The sequence below is a fragment of the Orycteropus afer genome, unplaced genomic scaffold, assembly GCF_000298275.1.
Source record: "Orycteropus afer afer isolate SDZICR_OR568_19922 unplaced genomic scaffold, OryAfe1.0 scaffold00016, whole genome shotgun sequence".
Lineage (NCBI taxonomy): Eukaryota > Metazoa > Chordata > Mammalia > Tubulidentata > Orycteropodidae > Orycteropus > Orycteropus afer.
Genome location: NW_006921603.1, coordinates 19,733,664 through 19,757,879, shown reverse-complemented (window position 1 = coordinate 19,757,879; position 24,216 = coordinate 19,733,664). Strand labels below are relative to the sequence as shown.

General features: G+C 38.4%; 1 protein-coding gene across 1 annotated transcript in view; it reads right to left on the bottom strand.

The window, feature by feature from the left end:
• Positions 1–24,216, bottom strand: part of SGIP1 (SH3GL interacting endocytic adaptor 1) — a 167,018-nt gene that overhangs the window by 24,474 nt on the left and 118,328 nt on the right. Inside the window, exon 19 of the mRNA XM_042783350.1 lies at positions 9,438–9,549. Coding sequence (XP_042639284.1) covers positions 9,438–9,549 — 112 coding nt within the window. The remainder of the gene's footprint in view (positions 1–9,437; positions 9,550–24,216) is intronic.

The following is a 24,216-nucleotide window of genomic DNA, read 5'->3' as shown; positions in this document are numbered from 1 at the left end:
AGGAAATCTTTGCTCAACCTTAATGATTGTTTCTACCAGTTTGTAATGCAGATACATTTTATCTAAGTTTGAATGATATAAATTTAAAATAATATGATATGTAAATATTAATTAGCTTTAAATTTATGAATGAAATTTTAAACATGAATCCCCACAAATAAAAAATTTGTCAGGAATGGAAAAATTTCAAAGTCAGTTGACCAGGTGACATATAACCTGGTTATATGTCAAGATAGCACCACGTTGGCTGGTAAACAAAAATACTGGCCAGTTTTGGTCAGGAAATAAATGAATTTAATTACGTGAGGTCATTAGAAATGCACCTTTCACATAAAGTGTGACTTCTGCGTATTGTGTTGATAACCAAGCCCACTACTCTCTTTTCAGGTGTACCTCTGTGTCGTGTTGCTTCCTTTATTTGTAATCCCCTTTCATTGCCTTATGTACTAAGCAAAATTCTTTTCATATTTCAAGGCTTAGTTTAAAGGAAGGCTTTTCTGAAGTCTTGATTAATATTTTCTCCACCCAGCCTTTCTTAGCTTTTCCTTTCTCTGTGTTCTCATAGAAACATGTAGTTAGTTTCTTGCACATATATTGCCTACTATCGTGAATGCAAGGACTATGTCTTAGGTTCTTGGAAGGCAAAGGACTCAATACAGAGTAGTTTTTATGTGGGACTCAATACAGAGTAGTTTTTAACATAAATTCATAAATTTAACAAATATATTGGGTGCCTATACAATGGGTCAGGTACCAACCTAGGCACTGAATGGGTAGTAAGAAATAGGATGAACATGGTCCTAGCTCAGACTTCCTGTTTAATTAGAAAGATAGACAATAAGTAATTGTAAGTATTTTGATAAGAGAGGGACAGGATCTAGCTGAGAAATCTGTCCTCCCCCCCCAGAAGATTAAAGAATTAATCCTGCCCTTTATTTCTTGGGACCAGGATTCTTGAAGCTGAAGCTGATAATGGGAAATGTATAGCAAAATCAGGTGTTTTCTACCTATGAACTGCTGAGAAAGAGTGAAATGCCAGAATATCTATTACAGGTGTTCTGCATACTCAGGTAAAATGTGTAACTATGTTGTTGTTGTTGTTGTTATGTGCCGTCGAGTCGACCCCCGACTCATAGCGACCCCTCCTTGGGTTTCTGAGGCAGTATCACTACGGAAGTAGGATTGCCCAACCTTCCTTCCGAGGAGTGGCTGGTGGGTTTGAACCGCCAGCCTTCTGGTTAGCAGTCAAGTGCTTTAGCCACTATGCTACCAGAGCTCCTGTGTAACTATATGTGAATTAATTATATATCATAATATACAATAATTTCAACAGTAGGTATCTTTTTCCAATGTATAGATGGTCTGAAAACAAATGGGGAAATTTTGTTTCTGGAGACAAGGGAACCAAAGCAAATCCAAATGCTTTTTCTACATTGTTTCTCTATTTGGTGTTTTGGTTAGGTTTGTTTTCATGCAGTGATCAAACCTGAGCTGTTTCTTTGAAAGTGAATCACAGAGGAAGAGCAAGTAAAATGATTAAATGACTGGGGAAGAAATTAGATACAGAAGAATGCCACTTCAAGAGCTATTCCTGACACTACTCCAGAACAGACAACAGTAGGAATCCATCCAACTTCATTTTATGAAGCAAGCATAACCCTGACACCAAAACTAGGCAATGACACCAGTGAAAAAGAAAATTATAGACAAATATTCCTCATGAACATAGATACAAAAATTCTCAAAAAAATTCTAGCCAATAGAATCTAACAATATATCAAAAAAAAAATAATAATAATAATACATCAGGACCAAGTGGGATTCATACCAGGTATTCAAGAATGGTTCAACTTTAGAAAAAAAAGCAATATAATCTACCACATCAATAAAACAAAGAAAAGAACCACATGATCATAAACTGATGCACAAAAGGCATTTGATAAAATCTGACACCCATTCCTGATAAAAATACTCAGCAAAATAGGAATACAAGGGAAATTCCACAACATAATTAAGGGCATATATGCAAAATCAATGGCCAACATCATCCTCAATAAAGAGAGAATGAAAGCATTACACTTGCAAATGGGAATCAGACAAGGATGCTCTTTACCACCACCCCATTCAGTATTGTGTTGGAAGTCCTAGCCAGAGCAATTAGGCAAGAAAGGAAAATGAAAGGCATCCAAATTGGTGAAGCATAAGCAAAACTATCTCTATTTGTGGATGATATGATCCTATACATAGAAAATCCCAAAGACTCAATAAGAAATCTACTATAACTAACTGAAGAATTCAGTAAAGTGGCAGGGTACAAGATCAACAAACAAAAATCAGTCAGATTCCTCTACATTAACAAAAAAAAAACTCTGAAAAGGAAATTATGAAAATGATACCATTTACAATAGCCCCTGAAAAGATAAAGTAGTTAAGAACAAATCTGGCCAAAGATTCAAAAGACCTATCCAAAGAAAACTATAAAACACTACTACAAGAAACCAAAAGAAACTTACATAAATGGAAAAATACACCATGTTGAAGCATGGGAAGAGTTAACATTATGAAAATATCAATTCTGCCCAAGGTGATCTACAGATATAATGAAATCCTGATCCAAATTCCATCATCATTCTTTAAAGAGATGGAAAATCTAATCATCAATTTTATATGGAAAGGAAAGAGATCTCAGATAAGTAAGGTACCACTAGACTGGAAGGCCTCACACTCAACTGATCTCGAAGCCTACTATACAGCTACAGCAGTTAAACAGCCTGGTAGTTGTACAGTGACAAACACATTGACTAATGGAACAGAATTCAGAACCCAGAAGTAAATCCATGTACTATGGACAGCTGATCTTTGACAAAGGGCTGAAACCTATTAAATGGGGAAGAGATAATCTCTTTAGCAAATGGTGCTGGCAAAACTAGATACACATTTGCAAAAAAACGAAACAGAATCCATATCTCACACCATGTACTGAAACTAACTCAAGATGGGTCGAAGACCTAGATGTGCAACCCAACACCATAAAATCATCAAAGAAAAAGTAGGGGCAAACTTAGGGACCCTAATATATAGAATAAGTACATTATCAAATATACTTAAAAATTCATAAATAGCAGAAGATAACCGAGACAACTGGGACCTCTTATAAATTAAACACTATGTGAATCAAAGACTTCTTCAAAAGACTAAAAAGAGAACCAACAGACTGGGAAAAATTTTTTTGGCAATGGCATATGAAACAAAAGACTAATGTCTAAAATATAGAAAATTTCAGCACTTCAACAACAAAAAGACAAACAATACAATTAAAAAATGGGCAGAGGATATGAACGTACCCTTCACCAAAGGCGAAATTCAAGTGGCCAACAAATACATGAAAAACTGTCCGTGATCATTAGCCATTGTTGTTATTATGTGCTGCCGAGTCGGACTCGACTCATAGTGACCCCTCCTTGGGTTTCTGAGGCAGTATCACTACGGAAGTAGATTGATTACCCAACCTTCCTTCTGAGGAGTGGCTGTTGGGTTTGAATCGCCAGCCTTCTGGTTAGCAGTCAAGTGCCTTAGGCACTACACTACCAGAGCTCCCTCATTAGCCATTGTTGTTATTTGTTGTTATATGCCGTGGAGTCGGCCCCAACTCATAGCGACTCCTCTTTGGGTTTCCGAGGCAGTATCACTACGGAAGTAGGATTGCCCAACCTTCCTTCCGAGGAGTGGCTGGTGGGTTTGAACTGGTAAGCCGTCAAGTGCCTTAGGCACTATGCTACCAGAGCTCCTCATTAGCCATTAGAGAGAGATGCAAATCAAAACAACAATGTGATATCATTTCACCCCAGCACAAATAGCAAAGTGCAAAACAACAGAAAACAACAAATGCTGGCGAGGGTGTGTAGAGACCGGAACCCTCATACACTGCTGGTGGGATTGTAAAATGGTACAGCCACTCTGGAAAATGGTATGGTGCTTCCTTAAAAAGTTGGAAATAGAAATATATTATCCAGCAATCCTACTAGTAAGTATATTCTACAGAAATAAGAGGTGTGACATAAATAGATATATGCACACCCAAGTTCATTGTAGCAGTACTCACAATAGCAAAAATATAAAAATAATCTAAGTGCCCATCAATGTATGAATGAATAAACAAACCATAGTACATATATACAATGGAATATTATGCAATGTTAAAGGATAACTATGAATCTGTGAAACATCTCATAACATGGATAAACCAGGGGGACAGTATGCTGAGTGAAATTAGTCAATCACAAAAGGACACATACTGTATGAGTTTACTATTATAAAAAGTCAAGAAAAGGTTTATACACAGAAAGAAACATTCTTTAATAATTATGGGGGGTGGCAGGGGGATAATCTATTAGTGGATACGTGGACAGACATGTAAGCTGAACAGGTGTGGGAAGGTGAATTTATACAAGGTTAACAGACATATGTATTTATATGTGCTACAAAACTATCTGTGTATATAATACAGCACACAGGAGGCAAAGTTATGAAAACTTCTTAGCCATAACCAAACACCTTGAGGGAACGAGTTGCTGGGCCTGAGGGGACATCAAGGGCAATTGGCATCCTCAAAGACAATGTTCTACATCCTACTTTGGTGATTATCAGTGGGTCTTAGGGAGCTCTGGTGGTGTAGTGCCTAAGGCATTTGACTGCTAACCAGAAGGCTAGCAGTTCAAACCAGCCACTCCTGGGAAGAAAGGTTGGGCAATCTACTTCCATAGTGATACTGCCTCAGAAACCCAAGGAGAGGTCTTTATGAATCGGATCTGACTCAACGGCAGTGAGTTAATGGGTCTTAAAAGCTGGTGAGCAGCCATCTAGGATGCAAGTATTGGTCTCTCCCTGCCTGGTGCAAAGAGGAGTGAAGAAAACCAAAGGCACGTAGAAACAATTTGTCCAAAGGACCAACAGACCATGTGAACCTCAGCCTACCCAAACCTGAAACAGAACTATATGGTGCCAGGCTACCACTACCAACCACTCTGATTTCCAACACAATAGAAAGTCTTGCATAGAGTGGGAGAAAAATGTGGAGCAAAACTCAAAATTATAAAAATGACCAGCCTTGCTGGTCTGATAGAGTCTGTTGGAACCCCCAAGATTATGGCCTTTAGACACCCTTTAATCCTGAAACAGAACTCACTTTTGTGGATCAACTTTCAGCTAAACAATACACTGACCTCAAAACAAACAAACAAAACAAAACAAACAAAAAAACAAACTTAACTGCCACTGAGTCAATTCTGACTCACAGGACCCCTATTGGGTTTCCAAGGTGGTAAATCTTTATGAAAATAGATTGCCTAGTCTTCTTTCTGTGGAGTGGCTTGTGGGTTTGAACTGCCAACCTTCTGGTTAGCAGTCAAATGCCTTAGGCACTGCACCACCAGAGTTCCTTATATATAGGTCTATAAGGTGAATAATAATACCAGGGAGTATGCACTCCTTAGAACAAGCAACCATACGAGACGTAAATGTTAGGATTTGCACAGGACAAAGCTCAGAAGATAGGAAGGGACAGGAAAGAAGGATGAATGGAAATGAGAAACAGAAAGAGGAAGTGGGAAGAGTGCTTTCATTGTGGGGATTGCAATGAATGTAAAAGAAAAAAAAGTGTATGACTTTTTTAATGGAAAACTAATTTGCTTGGCAAACTTTCACCCCCTAAAAAAAGTTAAAAGAGAAAATGTAAAAAACAAACAAACAAACAAAAACTTGTTCATGAATTTCAAATCTCAAAATTTTAATGAAATATACTGAATTTTCCATCTACTATCATACAGGATATACTGGAATCATTTATGGCAATATAATTAAAAATAAACAAAACAATATATGCAGTTATCCATAAGTCAAAGGGTCAGAGAATTTAGAAGGGCATAGTAAAAGCACTAATATTAATTAGGCCCAATTGCTACATCACTGGAATGTCAAGGTCATGAATACCAGGCTCATTGATGCAGAACTCCCCACACATCTGTCATAGTGTGCTAGGGGAGCCCAAACAGGATGAAGAAACTTGTTTGTGTAGTGATAGGCTCACAGGTGAATGACAGGCCATTCTACTCCTTCTTAGGGTTTAAAAAATTATTAGTAAATGTTTCTCAACTCCCTTTGCACAGTACCTATACCCCTGCTATGGTTGCTTTTGCATTATATTTATGAACAAGTTTTAATTTCTGTATCAATGGTCTTTATCACCAATATAACCCCTGCCCAGTACAATTACAAGGACACTGTAGACATTCCATAAATGTCACATGAGTAATTAAACTCAACTTGTTTAGCAAATATGCTTTGAATAATCCATGGCAGTCCATTTCAGCTCACTAATGCCTAGGATATCAATCTTTATGCATTTCATTTCATTTTTGACAACTTCCAATTTTCCTAGATTAGTGCTTTGTACATTCTATGTTCTGATTATTAATGGATGTTTGCAGCTATTTCTCTTCAATTTGAGTCATACCATGTCACCAAATGGAGGTCTTGAAAGCTTTACCTTATCCATATCAGTAAGGCTGGTTCTACTTCGATGATACAGCTCTTTCCCAGTCCTGTTTTGAGAGCCTTCCAACCTAAGTGGCTTTTCCTCCTGCACTGTATCAGACAATGTTTCTGGGCTATTCATAAAGTTGCACAGTAATGTATTAGACAGTGTTTCTCTGCTATTCATAAGGTTTTCCCTGTCCAATATTTTGAGAAGTAGATGGCCTCCTCCTTCTTCCTAATCTGTCTTAGTCTACAAGCTGTGTTGAAATCTGTGCACATAGGTGCAACCCTGCTGGATTTGAGACACTGGTGGCACAGCCTCAAGCCTCACAGCAACATGCCACCACAGTATGACAAACTGACAGACAAGTCTCTCTGAATAAATCAGTGAATGAATGAATGAAAGTAAGTCATTTTGTAAGCAGGCAAAAAAAGAATTCTTGTGTTATTCCCAATGTTTTTTACTCAGATATCTCTCTCCACACCTGACTATTCTTACTTTTTTTTAAGTGTATTTCTGTCCACTTTTCTCAATTCAGGAGCTCTGGTGGCATAGTGCCTAAGGCATTTGACTGCTAACCAGAAGGCTGGCGGTTCAAACCCACCAGCCACTCCTTGGAAGGAAGGTTGGATAATCTATTTCCATAGAGAGACTGCCTTGGAAACCCAAGGAGGGGTTGCTATCCGTCGGATCCGACTTGAGGGCAGTGAGTTTTTCTCAATTCAGCCTGAATTTCAAAGTCAATTTCATAAGTCAGATGTAGTAAGTAGCCTTTAAACTGGAATGATAGGAAATTATGTAAATTATTTGTTTAAATAAGATTCTACAGTATAAAGTATATATAGAAGCTAAAGTTATGGTGTTTTTTTATTCTAACAGCCCAAAGGCATGCTCTGTATGAGGTAGTTTTTAATTTCTATTTATATGTGCATATGGCAAAATTTCATTCTTTGAAGATAAAGGAGAAAGGACATTGGGAGAAACCAGAATCCACAGCGTTTGTTTCTCTATTTAATATCTAGAATAAAAAACGTAGATGTTGTTTAAAGAGATAAGCATTTAAGGATGTTGGTAGATCCCAGTGACTGGGAGGGCACTCAAAACAAAACAAAAAAAAAAACCAAACTCACTGCCATTGAGTGGGATCCAACTCACAGTGACCCCTCCTTGGGTTTCTGAGGCAGTATCTCTATGGAAGTAGATTGCCCAGTTTTCCTTCTGAGGAGTGACTGGTGGGTTTGAACCACCAGCCTTCTGGTTAGCAGTCAAATGCCTTAGGTACTATGCCACCAGAGCTCCCACTTAAAAGTGGAATTATTAGTTGTACAGCATAACATTGTTAGATTAATACTTTAAAAAAACCTCTTGATTCATGATTAGTCATACAGAGTCATATTTATAATATATGTGAAAATCCAAGTTCTAATTATACTTAATTATCATGGTTTCAAACATTTTTATAGTCTAGGGCAATCTACTTCTGTAGTGATACTGCCTCGGAAACCCAAGGAGGGGTCACTATGAGTCCGGTCCAACTCGACAGCACATAACAACAACAAAGTGTTTTATATGCAAATTTAATTTTTTCACTCATTCTTATTGCTGTCAATACCAAAGATTTCCAAGCCTGAGTCCTTGTAAATATAAGAAGAGAGAGCAGTTATTCTCTCATGAAAGCCTTCCCTTTGTTTATCAATAAAATTTAGACTTGGAATGATATGAATGACATATTTGAGAACTGCTTTGATTTAGGTGTTTAGTTTTCAGTGTAGACAAGAAATCACTCTTAACTTTTTTGAATCATGAGTACTATGTGAAATTCATGAATGCTATAGACTGTATGGAAAAACACACATTTACACATATACACACATAATATATGCAATATAATTTCAGGGAATCCATAGACTTCTCCAACCCTATTCATGGAATTCCTTACAGCATGTAATTATATCACATATGCATTTAGATTAAGCCCAAAAAGCAAATGCATTTAATGGCTGCTGCTAGATGCATTACCTGAGTGTGCGGACTTAAGTGAAATCAGGCTCCTATAAATAGAAGGTGGTGCATTTTGCTCCAGAATTTTTACTTAGCTATGATTATAATGGTTTGTGGTCACTTTTTTTCTTAGTAAGGGTAACACGACTTGATTTCTTTCCAACCTGAGTGTTTCTAGAAGGTGTTTTTTTTCTTCCAGGTTCTCATGACAACACACCATTGTTCCAATTCATGTTTGTGTGATTCCTATCCAGGAAAGACTAAGATAACAAAAGCCATAATCTGGACATTTACTTTTGTGAGATAAAAATTTTCTTCCTGTTGAGAGAATTGGGTAAGGGTTTTCTGTTACTTGCAGCCAAAAGCTGAATCACATTTCTGAATAGTAAGCTATTAGGTTGCTAGAGGGCACTCGGTTTGGATTCCTAGCCAATGCACCTCAAGTGCAGCCACCACCTGTCAGTGGAGGCTGGGCATTATTATGATGCTGAACAGGTTTCAGCAGAGCTTCCAGACTAAGCCAGGCTAGGAAGAACGGCCTGGTGATCTGCCTCTGAGTGTCAGCCAACAAAAACCATGTGACTCATAATAGCCTCGATTGTAACCAATCATGGGGACGACACAGAACTGAGCAGGGTGTTGTTTGGTTGTACATGGGATCACCATGAGTCAGGGGTGGCTTGATGGCAGCTAACAACAAGATATCAGATTACTGTATCTTTTGGGAACATTTTTTCAAATCTGTGAGTTAATCCTAATTAAATTTTCTTCTTTATTTTAGGTGTGCCATGTGTTATTATTATCTGGATCTTTTTGGTTTTAAGATAAGGAATGCTATAGTAAGTGTCTCCCATTGGATAGGATAGACCTTGGAGAATGTGTGGACAAAGCCCAGTCTTACTTGCTTGGATCTGCTCCTTTGAAGTAGGCATTGACTGTTTCTGTAAATGCTGCTGCAACAGGGAGGGTGTCCTGGGCTCCCATGGTTAGGGGGCTGGGTCCTCTGGAAGAACCTGCATAAGATGAGAAACTTTCATTTATTTCGGGATAGGAGATACCTTAGTACACGTGGAACTAAAGGATTAAGGGATGACGTCTATTACAGAAAACAAACAAACAAACAAAAAAACCATAATGTGCTAAGAATCATCACTCTGCATGTCAACATAGAGCCCAAGTATTTAAAAGGAAATATTTGGCTGGTTTACAAACACATTTGAAATTAATTCAATTATGTATTTTACTACAGAAAAAAAAAATCCAAGCAGAAGAACAAAGTCACACGAATTTTCAAATGTTTTGCATAAAGCATACGGCAGTATTTGCATGACAGTTTGTACAGCAGGTGGTTAATAAAGGAAGTAATTAACTTTCTATTTGAGCATTCGACCTGTACAATCACCACATTCAAAACTTTGCATTATATTTTGAAGAGAGGCACAGTCTAGCGGTATTAATGTTACACAATTGTCTTTCTCTGGATTATTTATTTCAATTTCAACAACCCTAGTTGCTTTCAGATAGAATAGGCTCAAGTTTATATGTCAAAAGATACACACAACCAAAATGTACACTTTTGATTTAGCATAAACACATATATGCATTAATTCACACTACTGAAAATCACAGCAGTTTTCATGTATATTGAACATCGGCTATGTACCAAGTGCTACATAGATACCATATATAAACTATCTCCTTTAAGTCCTACATCAACTTGTGAGATAGGCATTATTATTCCCATTTGCCAGAAGACAGAACTGAAACTTAAGGAGGTAAGTGACTTGCCCAAGATAATAGGCTTTGTTAAAGGCAAAACCAAAAATTCAAACCTAGAGTTACTCCCCTCTAAAGCACGTTTTCCCACCATAGCATAAAGTTTGTCTCCATGAAACATTTCTATTATTTGAATATAATGTGCAGCTTCCAAAAGGAACGAGCTTAGAATTGTTGTCCTGGTTAGTAATCTCTAGGCATGGTGCTAAATAGTAAAGTTCAGTAACACCAAGTATTTTTCTGTAGGCTGTATGTCTGCCGTATGTTCCACTCTCATTGCTTTGCTTTTCTACCAAACAAGGTACATTTACTCCTCCCCACTGCAGGCATAGACTATCATGTGCTACATACTTTGATATAATGCTTGTTTATGTTTTTGCCTTCCATCACCTGTGTTCTCTTCTTCAACTATTAAAAAGTCTGTTGCTATTGTTGTTATGTGCCATCGAGTCGGACTCGACTCATAGTGACCCCTCCTCGAGTTTCCAAGGCAGTATCACTCTTTGTATATCTTCTTCCTCTGTGAGATTTTCCTTGATAATTTGAGTCCTTATTAGTTTCTTTCTTTTCTATCTTGTCTTTTATTATCTTGAAATTGATAACTGATCATTAATTTGAGAAATACTTGTTTAACATTGTTCTGGTTACCTAGTGCCACTCTGACAGGAATATACCACAAATGGGATGGCTTGAGCAAACAGGAGTTTATTCTCTTACAGTTTGGAGGCTTTAAGTCCAAGTTCAAAGTGCCAGGCTCTAGGAGCTGTGTAAAAGCCCCTAAACCTTGGGCTTCAGCTCTGCCTCTTGCTCCCGGCCCACTCAGGCAGCTACTGGCTGCTGAGGCTAAGAAGCCCAAGGTCGACAAATAAAATGGCACAGTCCCGATGTTACCAAACCACAAGACAGGCCATTAATTCAAGTCCATTCAAAGTCCCAAGGTCCGCCGAGCATGGCAGGCTACTGAACAACAACACGGCTACATGCAGGGTCCAAGCGTGCCATAAACTAGCTATTATCCCCAAGGCTTCTCCTTATGTATGGGAAGCAGACCACATCCCAAAGGCAGCTACTCAGCTGCTTGTGATAGATCCCACCATGGGATCTATGATTGCCATTCTCATCATGGGGAATAACTACCACCAGCTGCCCAGCCACTCAACCAGGCCCAGCCAAGTTGGCACACAAACTGAACTACCACAAATATCTACTGTGTGTCAGGCACTGTAGGTTCTGGGGATTCAAAGATAAATTAAACATTTAACTCATCTTCACAGAATACAATTTACTGTGCTAGTATCATCATCATCATCAAACATCACCTTCATTACCTTCATTTGTTGCACACTTACTATGTACTTTACATACATTATCTATGGAAATCTATAAAGTAAGCATTATGTTCATTTTGTAGTTGATGGAACCAACACTCAAAAGAGTTTATACAACTTGCTCAGTACCTCACAGCTGGTATTTCAGAAAAGCTAAAACCAGTACTCAGGTATAAATGAGTTCAAATTTGAGGCTCTGAGCACTATATTATTTTGCCTTCTCAGAAGAAGGCAAACAAAACAATTAATACCCTTGGATGAATCTTATGTGGGAGTTTGCATGTCTAAGTCTCTGCTTCTACCAAGACTGTAAACTTCTAGACGGAAGGAACCATGACATGAACTTCTTCAATGGGAGTTTCATAGTTCTTAAAACAGAGCCAGATTCATGCTGACCTTTCATTAAGTAGTTGTTGAATTATCTATTATTGTATCTCAGAAGGCCAAAGTTTATGAGCATCTAGAAATGAAGAAGGCACACTAAACAACCATTATTTGGTAATAGCATTGCTTGATTTATTTGTTTCATCACTAGTTCAAATATATACCAAGTGACTATAGGTCTCAGAGAAAAATGGCTTGCCTAACTGTTGGCTAAAGGTGGGCCAGGGTGGTAAGAGGGCATGACTCTCATCATTTCAACAGGGTCGTAGCCACCATATGAGGGGGTGGCTAGATCCATAATCAAATCATTATAGTAATTTGATAAATGGTTTAAGAATGTTATGAGCAAAGCTCTACAAAAGAAAATGCCCAGCAAAAAAGCACTTGATGTTGTTTGGAAAAGTTGGGAAAGTTTTATTGAGAAAGTGACAGTGAAGCTGAGGTTTGAGGCTGCAGAGGATTTTTACAAGGGGGAGAAGGAAGAAAGCACATACATATATGTGGAGCTGAGCGAACACATGGCATTTTGAGAAACCACAGGAAGTGTGGCATTGCTGTGTGCGTTTGTGAGTGTGATGGACATGGAGGGTGATAAATGGAAGGAGATGAGTCTTGCAAGGTTACGAATTATGTCATAAAGAGTCTTGTGTAAATTGAGGGAACTTTAGTCTTTATAAGTGATTCATAGGCATTAAAATCAAAATTCCTTTCTGATAATACAATACAAGCCCATTGCTACTTTCCTGGGCAAATTGTCCATATAGAAAACATAATGTATATAATCTGAAATAGAATAATAAATTTCTAAAGTATTCAAAGACCCTGGGACTAAGGTTCAGAATACCCCCCTCAGAAGACAGAAGGCCTCTGAAGTATTTGAAACAAAGCATCACAATGGGCCTTGAGTTCAGATCACTTTATCTGTAGTTGACAGCACATAACAGAGCAACAACAACAGAGGACAGATTAGTGAGGGAGACCATAGCGTAGGTGAGGAGACCCTTTAGACAGAAAAATAAAATAACACTGGTGGGAAATAAAGATGTTAGAACTAAATAGAATGGCATAGGTATAATATATATATATATTTAATTCTGCAAAGCATTTAATAGTCCTCCAAGATAATCTTGAGAATAAAATGGTGATGGATAGTAGTCTTGCCAAGTGAATTGATAGTTAAATGAGTCACAGTATTTAGTAAGCATGAACCAGTTGTTCTAGGCCCATTGGAAAGGAAGTATATAATAAATACTCCAGAGATCTGTCCTTAGTTTAGGGTTTTAAGTGCCTCAGATAAAATGAGAAAAGATGCTTACTGATGGCACACTGCAGTGTCTAAGACCGTGGGATTTGGCATTAGATGTACCTGGCTGGGATCAAGTCCTATCTCTGACACTTGTTATCTGTATCATTTTTGGCAAGGTGATGTAAAAATATTTACCTCATTGTCCTAGTCTGAGCATAAAATGAAGTAAAACATTTAGCATAGTGCTTGGTCCATAATAAACACTCAATAACTATTAGATATTTTTATGATTATTATCGCATTTTAAGATAACACAGAAATTATCATAAATAATAACAGACTCATTGAAAGTGCTAAAACTTAACCCAAATCTTTGGAATACTGAGCTGAAACTAGTAAAAAATCAATAAAAACAACTTTGAAATTCTTATAAATCAAGATGAAAAATTAATGAACAACTGTCATTTAGAAAAACTATCTTGGTTGGAAGAATATATGAAAAAAATATAGGGGTTTTAGTTGCTGGTCATCTTAATTTTTTTGGACTCCAAACATTTGTCTAACTTGGGGTGCATCAATGGATGAGTATGGATAGATGACTGGAAACAAAGGTTTTTTTGTTTGTATCCTTTTTGGAAAAGCTCATCTGAGTGCAATCAGAACACTTGTGCTCAAGCTAAAGACCAAACTCTCCTGTGAAAGGATGTACAAGACCATCAGTGATCTGACCCAGAATTATCTCCCATGAGTTGCCTCCTCCTGCTCCCTCCAACACACTGTATGGTCTAGCTATATTCACCTCTGGACACCACAGTCCTTACTTTAGATTTATTCAAGAATGCCAGGGAGAAGAAACACATCAAAATAACAAAAAATGACAAAGAACCCTTCTATCTTACCCAAGAAACCAAGCTAATTGCCATTGAGTAGATTTTGACTCATGGCGACCCACACATTGCAGAGTAGAACTGAGCTCCGTAAGATTTTCTTTTTCTTTCTTTTTTTAAATGGTGATTTGGGTGAAAGTTTACAGAACAATTCACTTTCCATACAGCAGTTCACATACACTTTGTCTCATGACATTGACTACAATTTACCCCGATGCAACAGCTCCCCTCCCACTTCCTCCTGATAGTTGCTTCTTCTCTGTGTCCATCCCTCCATGCACTCCTGCTCCCTGAGCTGTCTCCCTGTGCATAAACAGCCCTTCTTTCTCCCATGATTGTTCTCTTCAAGGACTGTATCTACCTCAGGTAAATATTCAACTCATATGCCTGTCTTTTGTTTGGCTGGAGGCCACAGATGTGGGTTCAATTCCAGACCTGAAGGGCAGCTAGGGACCATAGTCTCAGTGGTTCCACCAAGCTCCATCAGACCAGCAAACCTGGTCTCCCCTCCCCCCTTTTTTTTTCCAAATGATTTTGAGTTTTGTTCCACATTGTTCTCCCTCCCTATCCAGGATCTCCTACATAGATCCCCCTCTGAGTGGTTGACAGTGGTAGCTGGGCACCATCTAGTTCTTCTGGTCTCATAGTTGTATAGGCTGTGGATTGCATGATGTACCAGTTGCCAGGACTAATTGTTTCCATGAATCTTTTATTTTCTTCATTCTTCTTTGCTCTGGATGAGGAGAGACCCATCGTTGCATCTAGAGGGCTGCTTGCAAGCTTTTAAGATCCCTGTTGCTACTTGCCAAAGTAGGAGGTGGAACAATGTTCTGTTTAGTATGTTATGCCAATTGAGCTTGATGTCCCCTATGACTATGGTCCCGAGCCCACAAGTTCAACTACTCGCTCCCTCTGCGTAGCTGGCTGTGACCAAGAAGTGACTACAACCTTGTCCCTTGTGAGCTCTACTATACACCTGGGAATTCTTACAGAACATACAAATACACTTGTAGAACCATTATGTGCCAAACCCTATGCATGGTCTTGGGTACACTCTCCACTTCATGTTGTTGTTGTTGTTGTTATTTGCCATCGAGTCCACTTCATAGACATACCTAATAGTTCAGCCTGTCCACCCATCTACCACCTGTATACCCATGTTTACCTCCATAAAATTTTCTTGGCTGTAGTCTTTAAGGAAGCAGATTTTAGGCCTTTATTCCATGGTACTTGGGGTGAGCTCAAACCATCAACTGTTCAGTTAGTGCCCAAGTGCAAACCATTTGTGTCACACTAGGATCTTTTTATCTTAAAGTGTTCTCTATTTACAACTTTATTTTTTTCACATCCCTATGCATTGCAAGGAGCCTTGTGGGTACAGTGGTGACATGCTCCACTTCTAACCAGAAGGTTAGTAGTTCAAACCTACCTGCTGCTCTGTGGTGGGAAAAGACCTGGAGATCTTCTCCTATATTGATTACAGCCAGGAAGCCCTATGGGGGCAGTTCTTCTCTGTCCTATAGGGTTGCTGTGAGTAGCAATCACTTGATGGCACTCAACAATAGCAACAATACATTGCAGTTAATATGTGTTTTGTACTTTACTTTTTTTTCACTTGTTTCATCATTTTCCTTATTGCTATTTGTTCTACATAATGATCATTTTTCTCTTGGGTTTCTGAGGTGGTATCTCTACAGAAGTAGACTGCTCAATCTTCCTTCTGGGGAGTGGCAGGTGGGTTTGACTGCCAGCCTTCTGGTTAGCAGTCAAATGCCTTAGGCACTATGCAACCAGAGCTCCTTTTTAGATATTAAGGAGCTCTGGTGGCACAGTGCCTAATGCAATTGACAGCTAACCAGAAGATTGGAGATTCAAACTCAACAGCCGTTCCATGGAAGGAAGATGGGGCAATCTACTTCTGTAAAGATTTACCGCCTTGTAAACCCAATGGGGATTGCCATGAGTCAGAATCGACTCAATGGCAGTTTGGTTTGAATATATATTATTCTACAAACACTTCCCAAATGTTGCCTTAGGTTCATTTCTAGATAGTAATTATTCTAAATCCATCTTTGTATAAATTCATCTTTTCCTTTTTGATAATTTCCTTAGGATATAGTTATATTCCTACAAAGTAGGATGACCAAACAAAAATATCACTTTTTGATTGCCAAAAATTCCAGATTATTTTACATAAAGATTATACTCATTAAAATGATATTAGTAATGAATGAGTGCTTCTGTTCTCTCTTCTGTTAGAGAGTCTTTGTTTGATAGGATTATTGGAAAACTGGACTAAAATCAGAAGAGTGACCAAGATGGTGAGAAATTTGAACATCATATCCTAAGGGGATGAAGAAGGCCTGGAAACTGTTTCGCATATCTGAAATAATATTACCAGACAGTGATTCAGAGTAGGGTTTAATGCCATGGATCTGCAAGTTAATAGCTTTGTGACCTTGGGCAACTCAATTAACCTTGGGTTCTTTCGAGCATAAAATGAAATTTCTGTCTTAGGATTCCATGATTCATGTTGTTTAGAGGCATTTAATTTTTTTAAAACATTAGGAACAACTTTCTAACAGAGAAATAAACTCTCTTGAAACTGTTTCCCTTCACTGAAGGTTTGGGGAAATAGCTTTTGATTTTTTTTTTTAACTGAGTCCCTACTGTATGCAACATAGATAATAATGATACAAATGAGTAAACTTTCAGAAAATAAAACATAAACATACAGAAAACTAAATAACAATAAAATTAAGTAAACCAGAGTTTAAGACAATAGTTCAAGTGACAGCACTATGAGATTATTTGACTGTGAGATTAATTGCCAAATGAGTGTTATAGGGTGTTTTAAGGAGCTCTGGCTCTGGTGGTGTACTGCCTAAGGCATTTGACTGCTAGCCAGAAGGTTGGCAGTTCAAACCCACCAGCCACTCCATGGAAGAAAGACTGGGCAATCTATTTCCGTAAGGATTTACCACCTCAGAAACCCAAAGGGGGTCGCTATGAGTCAGAATCGACTCAATGGCAGTGAGTTTGGTTTTTATTATTTATTTATTTTTTGGGTGGTATATTGGTTAAGGCATTTGGCTACTAACCAAAAGGTTGGTAGTTTGAACTCACCAGCTCTTCTGGGGAAGAAAGATGAGGCGGTCTGCTTCCATAAAGATTTACAGCCTTGGAAACCCAACAGGAGTCACCATGAGTCGGAATTGACTCAGTGGCAATGAGTGTGGTTCATTACATGATTTAACAAAAGAAAGCTTGGGCTATGGAGTCATATATACCCGGCTCCTCCACTCATATGCTGTATGACTATGGGTGAGTCTCTGGACTCAGTTTCCTTAGCTTTAACATGGGGACAATAATAGTTCCTACCTCAAAAGCTTGTAGTGAACATCAAATGGGGTTAACATTTTTAAAGTTCTTAACAGTATGCACTAAGAAAGAATGTTATTATTATTGTTTTTGTTAGCCTTATTTCATCAAGATGCACTTTATTGAGTTCATTGGATTAGAGTTAGTGCTTTGAAGGTGAATAAGTTTTCAGGTAAAAAAAAAAAAAAAAAAAAAAAGGGCAATATCTGGGGATAGGGCACTAAGAAAAAAAAAAAAAAAAAAAGGGAGGGAGATACCACAAACAGAATTTTTCACTGAACATGGAGATAGGCTAGAATTTTTAGGTTCCTTCTGTCACTAAAATCCTGTTACCATAGGAAATGAATTCTATGAACACATTCCTAATATTTCAGGTATCTCATAGGTGGCTGCTGTCATTGTTGTTGGTTGCCATTGAGTAGGCCCCAATCATGGTGATTTCATGTACAATGGAACCAAATGCTTCCTGGTCCTGTGTCAGCCTCATGATTGGTTGTCGATTGGATTGTTGTGATCCATAAGTTTCTCACTGGCTGAAATTCAGAAGTAGCTCACCAGGCCAAGAAAATCCTATGGGACACTTCTACTCTGTCACAGGGATCACTGTGAGTTGGGATTGACTTGAAGGCATGTAACAACAACTATTATCAAGCAAGTCACACAAACACTGCCTTTTAAGTTAGTAGCCAACTGCTTAACCACTGTGCTACCAGGGTTCCTAAATACATGGCAGCTTTACCCCTGCTATCTGAAAGTAGAATGTTTCTATGAAAACTTTTGTAAGCTGAAACTATGTAAAATGAAGAAGCAATTACCATTAATTTATATAGGAAAAACTTTGAGTATTTCCACACCAAAAATAACCTACTAACCCACACTAATGCATTAAAAAAAATTAACATATAGTAAGAGCAGGAATGATATGATAAATACACAGCCTATGTAAAGTAGAAATAATATGTGTTCCTGGGGAAGGAGCTTGGCTGTGCCACTCCTGCTGCCTGGGGTGCACACTGCCTCTTTAGCAGCTTGCTGCAAAAACGCTGCATGCCAGTTTTTTTTTTCTTTTCTTCTTCTTTTTGCTGTTTTTGGTAAAAATGAAAATCCTTTTTGGATTTCTTTTGGTTAGTGAAAACAGAGGAGCTCTTGTGGCGTAGTGCCTAAGACATTTGACTGCTAACCAGAAGGCTGGCAATTCAAACCCACCAGCCACTCCTGGGAAGGAAGGTTGGGCAATCTACTTCCGGAGTGACACCACCTTGGAAACCCAAGGAGGGGGTGCTATGAGTCGGATCCGACTCGAGGGCAGTGAGTTAGTGAAAACAGGTAGTAATGTAGGTCTTTCATAAAAGTGAAGTGGTATAAAGTGAAATTTTCAAAAAATGAGTTATATCTGTAATACCTATCAGGAACTCGGCTGTAAACTGAAAGTTCAGCATTTGGAACCCACCAGCCACACCATGGGAGAAAGGACTTGGATACCTGCTTTCATAAAGATTACAGCCACTCCTTGGAAGAAAGATTGGGCAGTCTACTTCTAGGGAGAGATATCGCCTCAGAAACCCAGGGAGGGGTCACTATGAGTTGAATCCAATTCCAGGGCAGTGAGTTTCTTTTTTTTTTTTTTCCATAGGGTTTCTATGAGTCAGAATCAGCTCAATGGCAATGGGTTTGGTTATTTGGGGGTTTAATAGCTATTAATTACTTTGTCCTAACTTTGTGCTAAACCCTGTACAATGCTTTCTGCATTATCTCCTTTAATTCTCACAACCACCTCAACAAGTAGGTGGTATTTTTAACAGTCCTTCCTTTCAGATGAGGAATCTTAGAGATCTTAAATAACTTGTTCAAATCCAGATAGAAGTGACTTTTATTTTTAATTATTCAGTTTTGCTGTTATAGAAAAGAATCTAAGACTGCATCAGGTATAGGCGTCAGTCTTGACTATTTCTTATTCAACACCTGCCCTTGACCAAATTGTTTATTCTAGCTGCCTAAAATTTGGACAATAATATCAGTGCCACCAACCTTATCAGGCTAGAGAGATGACCCGTGTTCACTAATGCAAGGTGTCAGGACAGGCACATTTTTTTACCTTCTGTTCATCTGGGGTTAAAAATTTCCATCATGAAAGTATAGTCTGAAGCATAAATATTGTTGTTGTTCTTGTTAGGTGCTATAGAGCAATAGAGAAGAATCATTTTTGTTTAGAAAACCATTTCTACTTTTTCTTAATTCAAGCAACTGCCCGCTCCATCAGGCCTACTATAGATGAGAGGTCAATCAGTGATCCTCATGGCAGTGATGACAGTTTATGCAGAAACTGATTGACTCTGATTTAATGTAATGGGTGGTAGAAGGTGTTAGTGTTACATTGGGAAGAGGGCTGTTCACACGAGAACTGGTACATGTTATAAGTATTTTCACATCAACCTGGACTTTGTTTTCCTATATAATCAACAACTGCAAGGATGCGATAATAAAGGCGAAGTGCCACTATATGTCATTTGCAATGCATGGCACATACTACATATTTAAGAAATGGTTGCCATTATCATTAACAGAGGAGAATTTGTTTGACAGTTACAGTATATATATTTTTTCAGGCTTCCCTCAACATCATATGCATTTAGCACACAAAAGAAGCATAAAGAGAAGATTAGAAATCCCTCCTAGGGCAGTTGAAAGAATTTTTATCATGAGAGCTTAACTTTTGAATCTTAGCTAAAGTGATGCTTAATAAAGTAAGATTACTTTTTTTTCCCAAAGCTTTAAAAAATCTTTTTTAGGATAAATTTGTGACAAAAGTAGTCTAAGGAAAGCTATTACATATGCATTTTAAATTCCACCCCCCCTTTTCTCTACATTTTAGAACGTTATAGCTTTGCATAAAATAAAGTACTTGCCTTAATGTAAAATATACCTTATATATGTATACGTTTGTGTGTCTGTATGTGTATGTACATACATTTACACACACACACACACACATATGCACATACTACTGCATAGATAAATCTATAAATATAACAGTTCTCTGGGAATTAGTCTAATGCTATAGCTTAATCTAACAAATAACAATACTGTCATGGGAGGCAAACTGACCATATACATCATGTATTCTAGGGACTGTCTAAATGTTTCACCTGCATTACCTTATTGAATCCTCTCAATTTAAAGAAAATGGTATTATTATTGTCATTTTAAGGAGCCCCAGTGGTGTAATGGTTAAGCACTTGGATGCTAACTAAAAGGCTGGTGGTTTGAACTCACCTAGCAACTCCACAGGAGAAAGACCCGGGGATCTGCTCCTGTAAAGTTCACAGCCTAGAAAACTCAATGGGGCAATTCTCCTCTGTCACATGGATTGCAATGAGTCAAAGTCAACTGACAGCACCTAACAACTACAACACTGTCACTTTACAGATGACAGAACTGAGGCTTAAAAAGTTAAGAACCTTTTCCAAATGCACTTTGACGTATCACTTCTTGAAACATATAGTATAAATTGACCTGGTGCCTGTCTGTAAGGAGGAAAAAAGGCAGACCTCAAAGGAGTGGGGGTAAGGGTGTTGGTGTGCAATATTACTGGGCACCTACTATGAGCTAGAAGGAGCTCTGGTAGCATAGTGCCTAAGGCACTTACTTGACTGCTAACCAGAAGGCTGGTGGTTCAAACCCACTGGCCAATCCTCAGAAGGAAGATGGGGCAATCTACTTCTGCAGTGATACTGCCTCGGAAACCGAAGGAGGGGTTGCTATGAGTCGGGTCCGACTCGACGGCACATAACAACAACAACTATGAGCTAGACACTCTTTTATGATTTACATAGTCATTATTACACATTACAAATCAAGAAGTCAAGTCTGAGGAAAGTTAGGGATTTGCCAATTGACCACAGCTAGTAAGTGATAGAGCCAGGATTCAAACTTAGGGCCTCTTGCCTCCATGTTCTTTTAACAATAATGAATCCCACAGTCCTCATCCCAACCCGCAGTTGTACTGGGTGAGTTATACATGATACTTTTCAACATGCTAGCATTCTCTTCACAAAAATGAGGAAAGGAAACTTAAGAAAGTCAGTTATCATAGTACCGACTTAAGGATACTGACATTCAAAGTAAGTACATAGGATTAGAGTGATTTTCTGTCTTTTTCTTCATAAGCTCCTGCTTGTCTGCCCTGGTCACATATATATTCCACATGCATGCATTTCTTGCTTGCATTCAGCCCAGAAATAGGATCAGTGGATATTTGCCATTGTGGTTTATGGAAAATTTTTCTTCAAACTGGTTCTTCGCTTACAGTCCCTCAAACATCATCCTAAATCCTACCTAACTCCCCAAAATAATATTGGACTGAGGAAATGGGAAAATTGTACTTTGTTTCCCTCTTCATAGTCATACCAGGCATATTCAATGTAAGGACTACACATACTCATTAAAATATGCACTTGCTCAATTGGTTTCCTCTATTGATATATGAACTTGGTGATTTCTTTGTCTTTATTTACTATGAACAGTCACATGGGCAAATTCTAGGCCTTTTCACATAGACAGTGCTGAGAGCTTTAGATGGCATCTGAAGCTGAGCCAGATATAACAATTACTAGAAGGAATACAAATAACAATAGTAAGAGCTAATTTATGTAGAGTACTTTTACATGACAGCCAGTGTGCTCAATACTTACACACATCATGGCTTCTAATCTCAAAACATCTCTCTGAGGTACATGCCATCATTTTTTTCTATTTTATCTTTGAGGAAATTGAAGCCCAGTGAAATTGAATAACTCACTCAAGGTAAGTTGCTCTACAGTAAACAGAGGTGTTGGCACTGAGAACAAAATCTAACTTCAGTTGCACTCTTAGACCCTACCTGTATTATCATTGTTCATCTCGTTGGTGTTAGTGTTACTCTGCTAGCTAGCTGGATCCAGAGCACACATCTCAACCAGGGCAGAATTGCCCTGAAGGGAGTTAAACTGGTTCTTGTGGCAGGCAAAAAACAAAACAAAACCTTACTCTTTGTGTATAAAACACACAGATACACATAGCCTAATGAGATTTACAGTGTATCTGTGATATTAAAATTCCATGGGGGGTCTTTTAGTTCTTTTGTGTTGCTATAACAGAAATATCACACATAGGTGGCTTTAACAAATAGAAATTTATTTTCTCACAGTGTAGGAGGCTAGAAGTCTGAATTCAGAGTGCTAGCTCTAGAGAAGGTTCTACAAAAAAACAAACCAAACTCTCTGCCACGGAGTTGGATCCAACTCATAGCGACCCTTCCTTGAATTTTTGAGGCAGTATCACTAAGGAAGTGGATTGCGTAGGGAAAGGAAACCTGAAGAAGGCTCTGTTGGTTGGGGAAAAATCCTTTTCTCAGCTTCTCTAGCTGGCCATCCTTGCAGTTCCTGGGCTTGTACACTGGTCTGCCTCAGTCATCTTCAGATAGTATAGTCACCCTCCATGTGCCTTCTCTTGTGCTTAATTTGTTCTTTTATATCTCAAGGCTGATTGGTTTAAAACACACCCTACACTGATATGGCCTCATCAACATAACGAAGAAAAATCTAATCTCAAATGGGATGACATTAACAAGTATAGAAGTTAGCACTTACAACACATATTTTTTTTGGATACAATTCCATATGTAACAGGCAGTTAGGGGAAAAACGTCTAACACACTCCCTGAGTGAGGGGAGGGGAAATAATGGATGAAAAGTTTGAGAATTACTGATCTACTGGTTTAAGAGGGCCCAGTACAACTCATATCCCAGTACATATCATCATATTGTACGTCCCAGTACAACTCATCAACTCTCTTGGAAGAAAACTTTAAGGCACTTGTTATGCTGAAGGATACAGTATAGCATGTGTCTTTCTTCAAACTTACACTGAGCTTGAAGTTTATGGAACTGATAATAACATAATTATCTGTGGTCTAATCAAGATTCTTGGAAAAGAATCTAGTAATATAGCAAATTGATTTGACTATATTTGTTAAAGGAGCTCCGGTGGTGTAGTGCCTTATGGAGTTCTGGTGGCACAGCGGTTAAGGCATTCACCTGCTAACTGAATCAGTGGTTTGAATCCACCAGTCACTCTGCATGCTAAAGATGAGGCAGTCTGCTTCCATAAAGATTTCCACCATAAAGATTTACAGCCTTGGAAACTCTATGAGGCAGTTCTACTCTGTCTTACATGGTTGCTATGAGTTGGAATCGACTTGATGGCAGTAGTATATTTGCTAAATATAGTAAATTTAATAATACAGTAAAAAAAAAAAAAAAACACTTAGTAATATAGTATGGTGTTGTGTTGTTAGGTGCCGTCGAGTCATCTCCAACTCATAGCAACCCTATGCACAGCAGAATGAAACACTGCTCGGTCCTGTGGCAGCCTCATAATCCTTGCTATACCTGAGCCCGTCATTGCAGCCACTGTGTCTATCCATCTCATTCAGGGCTTTGCCCTTCTTCATTAACCCTCCACTTATCCAAGCATGATATCCTTCTCCAGGGAATGTTTTTTTCTGACAACATGACCAAAGTAGGTGAGACAAAGTCTGGCCATTCTCGCTTCCAAGGAGCATTCCAGCTGCACTTCTTCCAGGACAGAGTTGTTAGTACTTTTAGCAGACCATGATACTCTTAGCATTCTTCTCCAACA